The 12,352-nt window shown below is 40.7% G+C and overlaps 1 protein-coding gene across 3 annotated transcripts in view; it reads left to right on the plus strand.

Annotated features, from left to right (window-relative positions):
- Positions 1 to 9,961, plus strand: part of CCDC30 (coiled-coil domain containing 30) — a 117,080-nt gene extending 107,119 nt beyond the window's left edge. For all 3 annotated transcript variants that reach the window (XM_055403753.2, XM_055403754.2, XM_088835196.1), the window contains 4 exons: positions 3,689 to 3,825; positions 5,028 to 5,142; positions 9,469 to 9,536; positions 9,784 to 9,961. In XM_055403753.2, coding sequence (XP_055259728.2) covers positions 3,689 to 3,825; positions 5,028 to 5,142; positions 9,469 to 9,536; positions 9,784 to 9,961 — 498 coding nt within the window. The remainder of the gene's footprint in view (positions 1 to 3,688; positions 3,826 to 5,027; positions 5,143 to 9,468; positions 9,537 to 9,783) is intronic.
- The last annotated feature ends 2,391 nt before the right edge of the window (positions 9,962 to 12,352 follow it).

Genomic DNA, 12,352 nt, shown 5'->3' on the forward strand with positions numbered 1-12,352 from the left:
AGGCTATCTGTTTTACATATGGTAGTGTATCTGTTAATCACCCTTTAGCTGAGACTTCCAAACCAGCCTCCACAACTCATTCCTGCTTTGTGCAGCCCTCATTTGGTCTCACATTTCTGTCCATTTTAAATGGCAATGAAAACAGGTGACCCCTGTTCTTCTATCTGACTAGCACCTTCAGGCTGTTTTCTAAATCTTTCTGGTTTCTTTGTCTGGTCACCCCCTGTGACTTTCTGGTTTTGGCAGAAAGTAAACAGAACAGATGAATGGGACCCAGTGCAGAATGGCCTTGAGAGCAATAAACTACATCAGTTCAAAAGGGAGAGCAACTGATTTGGCCAGAAATGTTTCCCTTCTAGAGATCCCCAACCCATTTCAGAATTTTGAAAACATTGTCCTCAGTCCTAAATTACTCCTTTCTACACCCACCAAATTTTTATCATATCACCACTATGTGCCAAGGATACCAAAACAATTTATGTAAATTCAGTTATTCCATGGGCTATTATAGGACTCCACAATAAGACTCCCTCGATGACTGTAATAAAACGTGAGGATTATAAGAGATGGGTCACCAATGTTGTGTTTTTAAGTTTTTTTTTTTAATCCTCCTGTTACTTTAAACTGCAGTGAGAATGGAAAACAAGTTAGATTTTACAGTACCCTCCTATTTTGGCACTAACTCACCAAACTTTTGAAGACTTGGATCCAGGTTAGGAAGGCAACGCAGAAAGTATAACAGGAGAAAGTAGCAGCTCTTGTTCATGGGCCCATGGGAAATACCATCAGCCTACTCTGCACTACCCATTCTTCCTGGTGGCACCTGCCTCCTGCTTTCAGCAGGCATGTTTCCTGACTGTACTGTGTTGAAGAGTATACCCCTCAAATTCGTGGCCACCCGGAACCAAAGAATGTGACCTAATTTGGAAGTTTGCAGGTATAAACAGTCAAGATGAGGTCATACTAGATTAGCGTGAACCCCAAATCCAATATGACTAGTATCATCATATGAAGAGGAAAAGACGTACACAGGGGAGAAAGGCCACGTGATGATGAAGCACAGGTTGAAGCCACAGACCAAGGAGCCCCAAGGATTGGCAGCATTCATCAGTTAGGAGGGAGACATGGGACAGACTCTTCCCTCAGTGCCCCCAGAACTAACCCTGTCAACAACTTGTAGGAATTAAAACAACAAATTCCTATTGTTTTAAGCTGCCCAGTTTGTGGTACTCTGTTACAGCAGCCCTGGGGAACTAGAACACCTACCCAAAGAGTCACAGGTCTCCATGAAATTTACTAGAGGCTGCAAATAACCAGAGGCGAGGAAAGAGTTGTTGCGGTTGGCCTTGGACAGGCTTGCATGCAAAGGCTAGCCCTGCTACTTAATAGTTCTGTGACCTTCCCCGAGTCCCTTTGCGTCCTTTTCTTGTGAAAATGTGAATCCCTACCTCACAAGGCCTCTGTGAGGATTAAAATACAATGCCTAAAGTGGGACCACTTGGCACATACAGATCTTGATAGATGTTACTTTCTTCTTAGTGTAGTCTCTTGGCGGTGGTGGCTTAGTCGCTAAGCCATGTCCATCTTTTGTGACCCCATGGACATCAGCCATGGAATTTTTCCCAGGAAAGAATACTGGAGTGGGTTGCCATTCCCTTCTCCAGGGGATCTTTCCAGCCCAGGAATCAAACCCTGGACTCCTACATTGCAGGCAGATTCTTTACTGACTGAGGTATGATAAAATCTCTTAGAAGCGTGTTAATCAGTAAATGTACCACATAAGTACAAACCTGGAGCTCTTGATTTTACTTATGTTAGGGCCTGTGACCCAGAGCCCCAAGCATACAAATCCTGGACTCACTTTTAAGCACAAAATCTCCAGAAAATAATGCCACTTTTGGGCGGCTACATTCCTTCAGCCTTCTCTTACTCAGTGAGCCAGCTGAATCCTCTGTGTGGCCACCCAAACCAGGTTTCCACAATATTGTATCCTATTATTACAGCAGGCGTCCTGACTCCAAAAAATACAGTATTTCAGACGGACAGGGTGTCAGCTGGCCCAACTCAATTTCCTTTCTAATCCAGTTATAACTGCAGAGATTATTATTCGTCAGGTGGCTGCTTCTACTCTCAATCCTTACCATAAATGTATTTAAATAGCAACAGGGGAGACCGTTGTTAGACACTGAAGGGTCCTGGATGAAGGACTTTAAAATATGGAAAAGTTTCAAAACATGCTGTAATCTCCTTCCTTACAGTTCCTTAATAATAGACTAATAAATGGACAGCCTTTCCTCTTCCCTCTCTCCCTTCCTCTCTTTTCTTCCTTCCCTTCTATTTTGAATTATAATTGACATAATATTATGTTTACAGCATTATTACATTATTTAGTTATACAGCACGATTCAGTATTTGTATATAGGTCCACCACAATAAGTCTAATTAACATGCATCACCACCCATAGTTACAAATGTTTTTTCTTGTGATGAGAACTTTTAAGATCACCTATCTTAGCAACTTTGTCATATGCAATACAGTATTACTATAGTCACACACTGTACATTACATCCTTATAACTTACTAATAACTGGACATTTTGTACCTTTGACTGCCTTCACCCATTTTGCCCACCCCTCTCCCCCTTTGCCCCCGACTCTTTGCCACCCCATGGACTTCAATTCTCGCAGCCAACAATCCAATCTGTTCTCTGTATCGATGAGTCTGGTTTTTTGTTATTGAGTTTTTTTAGATACCACATATGTGGACAGTCTTTTCTGAATGATCTATATTATTAACAGTACCTTATTAAAAGAAAGTTGCCCCTCCTAACAATGTGATTCACCCATCTGCCAGAGGTCCTTACTCTCCTCCCACTCCCATTCATGCCCATCCCACGAAGGAAGGTGGGAACAAACACAAATAGGAGAAGGCACTTACCTATTACCACTAACAGGTCCTTGGTGAAGAGAGAAGAGCAATTCTACACTTGTGAGCTTCTGAACTCCTAACCAACTGTGATATTTACTAATAATCTGCTGACTCAATGTAAGGATGTTAGTGTTTTTTCACAAAATGTAATCCTGTATTGTTTTAGCTATAACTTCATTGGCTATTGCTTTCAGGGAAGATGTTGGTAGAAAATGAAACATGATGTCAAGCTAGAAATCATTTCAACATTATCACTGCAAGAGTACTCTCAATACCTGGCTGACATGCCAAGCAACTGAAACCCTGACGCTGCTTTTCAAGTGAGGTGGCTACAGTTCCATCTTCCTTTGCCTTAAAAAACTGTAACTACAAAGCAGATGGAAATATGTTATATGGAAATCTTTCTCAATATGGAGCTCCAGAGAATTTAGTTGTATTTATTAGTGACTTGATACCTACAGAATTAGAATACAGATGAGAGCATTGGGACCTTATTGGAAGTTGAGTGTTCAGACATTAAAAAATATTAACCCAAAAGAATGAATAAATGTCAAAACAAATACGTAGCATAAAATAACCAAGATAAATAGGAGAATGATCTAGCTGACAATGTCAGCAAACAGGTACCGACAGACAAAGAAGACAGGAGAAAAAGATGTTTGCAAGACAATTTGCTGTTGAGTTTAGAAACAGGCTGATGCTCTTAAATGTGTAATCCTTTCTCCTGCTGGAGTAATTATGAAGACTTGTGATCCCTAGGAGAAGGCATTCCAGCACCAGATCACCACCCAAAATGATATCCTGCTCCTAGAAAAAAGGAAACTTCTGGAGCAGGTCACAGAACAAGAAGAATTGATTTACAGCAACAAAAGGATAATATCTTCTGTCCAAAGCAGGTAGGTGCCTGCCCCAGCAGCCTGTGAGCTCCACAAAGAGGATATTTCTCCCTCCACAAAGAGATCATTCCAGAGGTGGTCTTTTGAGTTTGCAGACTTGTCCCATAACTGTTTCTCTGCCATTCGGCTGTTTTTAGCAGTTCATACAAGTGGCAGAAACTGTGAAATTAGAGAAAAGTATCATGGAGAATGTGAGCTGGGCATTCAGATAGGCTCTTTCATGGCAGGACTGCCTCCCAAAGACCCAGCTGTGTTCATCCTGGTCCATCCTGTTGTATGTGTGTTGACACTCATGTTTATGTTTTGGCATCTATGGTTTCAAGGTAGACTGAGAATAAGGCTGGCATCTCAGCTCTATGACTTTCTGGTTTTATCTTTTTACATAAGTTACTTTCCCCATTCTGAGCCTCAGTTTCCTTACCTGCAAAATAGGCTTAATAACAGTATCTATTTCATGGGCTCGTGAGGATTAAAGGAGCTAATACGTGAAAAGTTTTAAGTGTTTACTGTATAGATGGGCTTCCCAGGTGGCACTAGTGGTAAAGAACTCACTTTCCAATGCAGGAGATAAAAGAGATGCTGGTTCAATCCCTGGGTTGGGAAGATCCCCTGGAGGAGGGCCTGACAACCCACTCCAGTATTCTTGTCTGGAGAATCCCATGGACAGAGAAGCCTGGTGGGCTATGGTCCATAGGATTGCAAAGAGTTGGACACAACTGAAGCACTTAGCATGCATGAGCTGTATAGATAGTTGGCAGTGCCTACATACGTGGTAAGTACTTGGTAAAATGGCTGCTGCTGCTACTAATACTACTATTGTTTTTACTTCTTCTACTACTACTGAAACAAAAACACGGGGTGACTGATACCAGAACCAGATGCAGGCCGTGTGACTACAGTGTTCGAAGGCATGCAGAGTCCCGCCCCTAAATGGTATCACATCATTTCTTAGGTTTCTCAAGGGCTGGAACTTTGCCTTTCGTGTTCTTGCAGAGTGTGTCTCTATTCTCTATTTAATGACTGTGTATAAGCCAGAAGCTTACTCATTTTCACTTGGTTTTGGAATATGGTGGGAATTATTCTGGCAAAGTTGGTTCTAAAATCTGGCAATGGGCTAAGACCCAGAGCTAGTGGGAAGTGGAAGAGAGTTTTTTGATGATCCAGAAATGTTAAGTTACACCTCTGATCTATGCCATTCTTAGAGCACTTTTCCTGGATGAAGAAAATAAGCAGCTACGGAAAAACCGTCTCCAGCTCACACAGGAGGTTGGTCTCCTAGAGCGTATCATAAAGAGCATCCAGATCCACAGAGGGAAGGTAAGGCTGCTGTCTTCTCTCTTCCCTTCACCTTCTGCATGAAGCTGTAGCCTGAACTTGGCCTTGGTGGACTATGGCAGAAGTTCACTGGCTGCACACCCAGGCAGCAGGCCTTGAGACAGCTCTTGGCCAACTTGCTCTTCATCGGGTCAGCTTTTGTTCGACAAGCCTCCTCCGATGTGATCCCAAAACACTTTGTGTATGCCTCCCAGCTTCTTCCCTAACACACTGTACTGTCATCACCTTTTCACTTCTGTCATCATTTCAGCAGTGACATCCTGGAGGACAAGGGTTACATCTCATATGTCACTGTATCTATGAACAGGTGCTCCATAGATATTTGCGAATGAAAGTATGTTAAATGTCCTCACACAGATGCCTCCTTCTCAGCTACCCTGTTTGCCTTGTATTATTCCATTCCCATCTTGAGAGATGAACCCATCTGAGGCTCAGAAAGGTAAAGTGAAGCTAGTCTGGTGTGGCAAGGAGTCAAGTCAAAGGAGAACATCTGAGTCAGAGAAATGCAATTATGTTACAAAAGTCCTGGCAGGCAAGTAGCCAAGTCCAGAGAGATGCAGCAAATAGTCTACATTCAGATGAGATCCAGGGTCTGGCTGGTGAGGGACTTCAGTAAGCAGAGCTGTATTCTGAATCCAGGATGGAGCCTGCTTGCTTTCTTCCCTGGCTTATTTCATCTGCTAGGCCTTTCTTCCCAGGATATTTCACAGTAGATCCTGCTTATTGGATTAGGGCCATGGAAAGATATGTCTCATCTCCCCTCTCCCATCTTCCCAGCCTTTGTCTTGTAAGTCCTGTGGTTCTTAGTCTGTAGTGGAAGGGGTCTTTAGAAAATACACGTAGTCTGAGCAGACGACTCAACGCTGTGCAAGAACTTCCTGCAGTCTTCAGGGTAAAACTCCCAGTTTCCAACATGCTCTTCATATGCTCTGTGACCACGTCTCTGGTCTGTTTTGGTCTATATTTTTCTGAGAAAGAATATTTGGTTTTTAAAGTCATGGTGGACTTCCCTGGTGGCGCAGTGGATAAAATCTGCCTGCCAGTGCAGGGGACCCAGGTTCGATCCCTGGTCCAGGAAGATTCCATATGCCTTGGAGCAACTTAAGCCCATGCGCCACAACTGAGCCTCTGCTCTAGAGGTCAAGAGCAGCAACTACTGAAGCCTAGAGCCTGTTCTCTGCAACAGGAGAAGCCACTGCAGTGAGAAGCCCATTCACAATGAAAAGTAGCCCTCGATTGCCACAACTAGAGAAAGCCCGCACAAAAACCAATGAAGACCCAGTGCAGCCAAAAGTAAACAAATAAATAAATGAAAATTTAAAAGGTCATGGAGCTCAAAACAGGTAACTTTTTTAATGTTATAAAGGGACAGAAAATGTCTACCAGAGTATTAAGTAAAAGCTTACCTAGGTAAATATAATGGAATGATTACATCAGCTAATATGAGGTTATTCATATAGAAAAGTAGATATAAAAAAGCAGGCTAGCAGTTATGTGTAACTTTTTTCTGTATCTTCCAAGTCTCCTATTAATGTGTTATCATAATTTCATAGTTTAAAAACAGAAAAGAAAAGCAGGCTAGCAGTGAAAAGCACTAATATAGAAAGTCTGGCATTTATTATTTTAAAACTCATTTTATTTCTTGAGGTAACATTGGTTTTTTCCCTCGTATCTCAGTTGGTGATGAATCTGTCTGCAGTGCAGGTTCTCTAGGTTCAATTCCTCAGTCAGGGAGATCTGGAGCAGGAAATGGCAACCCACTACAGTACTCTTGCCTGGAGATCCCATGCACAGAGGAGCCTGGCAGGTTACAGTCCATGGGGTCGCAAGAGTCGGACATGACTTAGCAACTAAACTTACCTACCCTAACATTGGTTTATAACATTATATAGGTTTCATGTATATAACAATTATACCTTGACTTCTGTATACACTACAGCATGCTCACCACCAAAAATTTACAGTTTCTATTCATTACCATACAGTAGAACACTTCTGCCCATTTCACCCTCACCCACTTCCCCCTCTGGTAACCACTACTCTGTTCTCTGTATCTGTTTATTTTTGTTTGCTTATTATTCCACATGAGTTACATGAATTAAGGTAGGTTTAGTCACCAAGTTGTGTTCTACTCTTGAGACCCCACGGACTGTAGCCTGCCAAGCTCCTCTGCCCATGGGATTCTCCAGGCAAGAATACTGAAGTGGGTTGCCATTTCCTTCTCCAGGAGATTTTCCTGACCAGGAGTTGAATCCAGTCTCCTGCATTGCAGGCAGATTCTATAACAACTGAGCTGCAAGGGAAGAAACCAAGTGAGCTAAATCATATGGTATTCGTCTTTCTCTCTGACTTATTTCACTTAGCATAATACCTTGTTGTCCACCCACATTGTTACAGATGGCAGAATTTCATCTTTATATATTTATAGTCTTTATCCACCATTCAAGCATTGAAGGCACTTAGGGCGTCTCCATATCTTGACTATTGCAAATAATGCCACAGCTTTTCTTTTTTAAAAAACTTTATTTATTAATATGTACATAGGCTACCCTGGGTCTTCAATGCCGTGCAAGGGCTTTCTCTAGCTGCCGTGAACGGAGGGTTCTCTCGAGTTGTGATGCAGACTGCTTATTGCAGTGGCTTTTCTTGCTGAAGAGCAGGGGCTCGAGTGTGAGCTTCGGCAGTTGTGGCGCATGCGCTCGGCAGTCGCTGTGTCGCCCCCCCAGCATAGACTCTTCCCTGATCAGGGACTGAATCTGTGTCATCTGCTTTAGCAGGCAGATTCTTAACCACTGGACCACCAGGGAAGTCCACATACACTTTTCAAATTACTGTTGTCATATTCTTCAGAGAAATACCCAGAAGTGGGACTGGAACGTGTGGTAGCTCTTAATTTTTTCAGGATTCTTCATACTGTTTTCCACGGTGGCTGTATCAGTTTACAATCCCACCAACAGTGTATGAGGGTTTGCTTTTCTCCACATCCTTGACAGCACTTGTTATTTCTTGCCTTTTTGATAACAGCCATTTTAACGGGTATGAGGTAATATCTCATTGTGGTTTTGATTTGTATTTCCCTAGTAATTAAGTGTTGTTCAACATCTTTTCATGTGCCTGTTGTCTATCTGTATGTCTTCCTGGGGGAAAATATTTAGCTTTTCTGCCCATTTTTTTAATCCGGTTGTTTGGTTTTTTGTTGTTAAAAGTATGAGATGAATAACTGTCAAATATACCATAGATATTAGGGATTATATCCCTTCAATTTTGATGGTATAAACATATAACATTTAAGCTTAAAGTATACAATATAATGATTTATTATATGTATTTATTACAAAATGATCACCACCGTAAGACTAGATAACATCCATCATCTCATATAGGTACAATTTTTTTTTCCCTCGTTGTGAGAACTTTTAAATTCTACTCTCTTAGCAACTTTCAACATATACAATGCAGTTCTGTTAAGCATAGTCATCATGTCTTACAATACATCCCAAGAACTCATTTCTCTTACGAGAGGAAGTTCATACCACTTATCACATTCACCTAATTCCCCCATCCCTGACAACCACAAATCTGGTCTCTGTTTGAAGAAGGTTGTTTTTTTTTTTAAACTCCAAGCATATGTAAGATCATACAGTATCTGTCTTTCTCTCTGACTTATTTTACTCAGCATGATGACCTTAAGGTCCATTCATGCTGTCACAAATGGCAGGGTTTCCTTATTAAAAAATTTTCATTTTGCTGAATAGTACTATGCTGCTGCTGCTGCTAAATCACTTCAGTCGTGTCCGACTCTGTGTGACCCCATAGACGGAAGCCCACCAGGCTCCTCCATCCCTGGGATTCTCCAGGCAAGAACACTGGAGTGGGTTGCCATTATATTGTACACATATTCTTTATACATGCATCCATCATGGACACCTAAGTTGTCCATATTTTGGCTATTGTAAATAAAGCTCCTCTAAACATGGAATATAGATATCTCTTTGGGACAGCGATTTCACTTCTGCCAGGTACGTACCCAGAAGTGAGACAGCTGGATCACACGGTAGTTCTCTTTTTAACTTTTTAGGAACCTTCATACTTTCTTCCACAGTGGCTGTACCAATTTACATTCCCACCAACAGTGTAGAAGGGTTCCCTTTTTTCCATATCTTCTCCAGCATTTGTTATCTCTTGTCTTTTTGGTGATAGCTAGTCTAATAGGTATGAGGGGATTACACTTTTAACCAAAAATATGTATAAAAATACATATCACCAATGGCCTATGATTATAATTTAATACTCATCCTTTCTTTTAAGGAAACAACAGTTCGTGACATCCCTGAATCTGAAATATTGAATAAAACCATGTACTTACAAAACTCCAGGTTAGTAAAATCAAGGCCATCATTTGCATGCCTGAGAGTCACGGCTGCCTAGCTAGTTCTAGTTGCTGGCCTGAGAAAGCATAGTATTTAGAGGTAATTTTCTCTATATTTAGTATCTAAATCTTCTTGTAACTCCTTCTACCCTTGCTACCACTTCACCTTCACACTTGACAGAATCCTGACTTAATCCAGACTTAAGGTAGAAAAGAGTCCATTTTATGTGGTCCTCACATAAGGCCCTTCTTAGTTTTTCAGGAACAGATTTGGTAGAGTCAGCTGGAAGTCTTCGAGAGACTGAAGAACAGAGGTTAGAAGAAACAGTGGCAAACCCCAAGTCCCTCGAGTCCCTTTCGTGTTCACAGAATTCTGAAGCTGGATACATAAACGTGGCTTCGCCAAAAGAAACACACCTCATTCAAGAATAAAAGGGAGTCAGATCTAGAAAATCATTGGTGTCTAAAATAGACTGATCAAAACTGCTAACCTGAAGCTTGGGCGTGAAGTCGGAACACGACTTGGAGAAGAGTTTGGGCAGATCCTCACTGGACGTCAACCAGGAATCTTCAAAATTGTTGACAAATTCATTAAACCTGTTCTGCAAATGGATTTCTCAAGTTTTTTTGGTATCCTCAAATGCCTAGTATTGGTCAATGTCATGACATAAATTCAGTGGTTTAATAAGGCTGTTGTTCAGCAGAGCACATATATGGCTAATTCAGCATTCTATCTATTTTTATTGTCATGGGTATTATATTTTTTAATTTAAAAGAAAAAATAATGTAATCACCTTAAAGCAAATATTTGAGAAAGAAAAAAACCTATAAGGCCCACATTTTTAACACAATTACTTTCATTTATCCTTTTCTGGTTCTTATTCAAATGTATATATTTTAAATGATTATACTGTATATTCATTTTCATAGTCTGATTTTAAATTTATCATAAAACCTTTCCCCATATTTCAGCAGTCTTCATAATTATTCTTTTAGTAACCATATGATATCCTATCATGTTGTCCTACAAACTCTCCTGTTGTTTGACACTTGTTTCTACTTTTTTACTATTTAAGATTATTGCTGTGATGCAAGTCTTTGTAAATGTAGCTCTTAAGTTATCCAGAAAACACATTTACAAGATGGGCATGATTGGGTTAAAGGATATAAATGATATATAGCTTTGATAGATCACTTGTTGAATTGTTTTAAAAAAGATTGTGTCAACATATTCTTTCTATAGTTTTACTCTTCAAGCCTCAATTTCTTGATCCATAAAATGGGAGCAATAGTGGTTCCTATCCTATAGAGTTGTGAGGACCAAATGAAATGAACCATGTATGCAGCACTTCAGTTCAGTTCAGTCGCTCAGTCATGTCCAACTCTTTGCGACCCCAGCCCTTAGTCACAGCTTAATAAATACTTAAGACATCATTATTTATTTTCAATAGCAGTTTGGGTGTACTAGTTTTTCTGTAACCTCATCAACATAGGATATTATCAATATAAAAATTATTCCAAATAGTTGGTATAAAACTATACTGAAGGATGATTTCTGCTGCTCCTTCTCCTCCTCCCCTTCCCCCCAGCCATTTTCTCCTCCTCTTTCTTATATATCTTCAACTGGAAGTAGAGAGGGAGACCAAATGGAGAGGGAAAGTAACCGGAAGTTATTTTAAAAGACCTGTTAAGTTGAGACACACTGAATTTTTATATGTAACCTTGCTTTCTCAGACTGAAAGAGTGGTCACAGGATATAGGAAATAATAGCTGTGATAGTAAATCCAAGACTTACCCAATTCATTCAATTCATTGAATCTATTTATTGAATCCCTACTATGTGCTATTCAATAGTGGGCACACCTGTGAAGACAGATGAGGAAAGTCTCACTTTTTGTTGGCAAACCCCAAGTCCCTGTGCCTGCAGAACAGTGAGAACGAACAAATAGAAAACTTAGAATTTGGAGGAGAGAAAGTTTTATCGCATGGGCCATGCAAGAACAGATGGTTCCTGCTGGAAAGACCCAAACTTTCCAATAGTTTTCAGGGAATAGTTTTTAAAGGCATCATTTGGGGGTGATGACTGTAGGGTGTATGTCCTTCTTCTGAGTGAGGTAACAGGGTGACATTCCAGGAATCTCAATCATCAACCTTCTAGTTCCCACCAGTCTGGTTTCTCAGAAGGTAGTTACCATCCTCCACCTGGGTGAGGGCTTTAGTTCCTGCAGCACTCAAAGATCCGTATCAGATTATTACATATATCCCATGAGGAGGGACTAAGGCTCTGTTTTATCACTGAAATACAAATTTTTTTTACATTTAATTGTAGTTGATTAACAATGTTGTTTCAGGTGTACAACAAAATGAACTAAAATTTTATTTATTTATTGCTGTGCAGCAGACAGGATCATAGTTCCCTGACCAGAGATCAGACCCATGTGTGTGCTGGAAGCATAGTCTTAACCACTGGCCCACCAGGGAAGTCCCTGAACTATAATTCTGTGACTGCTTTTCCTTTGTTTTTGCATTCCCTCATGTCCTTCATTAGCAACTGTTTGGATCTGCTCTTTGGAACAAGGTCCAGGAGGCTCAAGTCTTTCTACAAACAAGGAATCAGGTACATAAGAAAGAGTTTTATACACAGTAGTGTCCTAGAAGGGCCTGCTGTCTCAAACCCTTTTTCTTTGGTACTCAAAAACCTTGAGGGAAACAGGTGGACAAGAAAGGGAACGTTTTAGATAGGTTATTCATAAGCTTTGCAAAGGAACCCGGTTTTTAGGAAGGACCCACTTTCATTTTCATGGAGATAAACAAGTGTGAAGC

The sequence above is a fragment of the Moschus berezovskii genome, chromosome 4 (genome assembly GCF_049115385.1).
Source record: "Moschus berezovskii isolate FMDL1 chromosome 4, NW_MosBer_1.0, whole genome shotgun sequence".
Lineage (NCBI taxonomy): Eukaryota > Metazoa > Chordata > Mammalia > Artiodactyla > Moschidae > Moschus > Moschus berezovskii.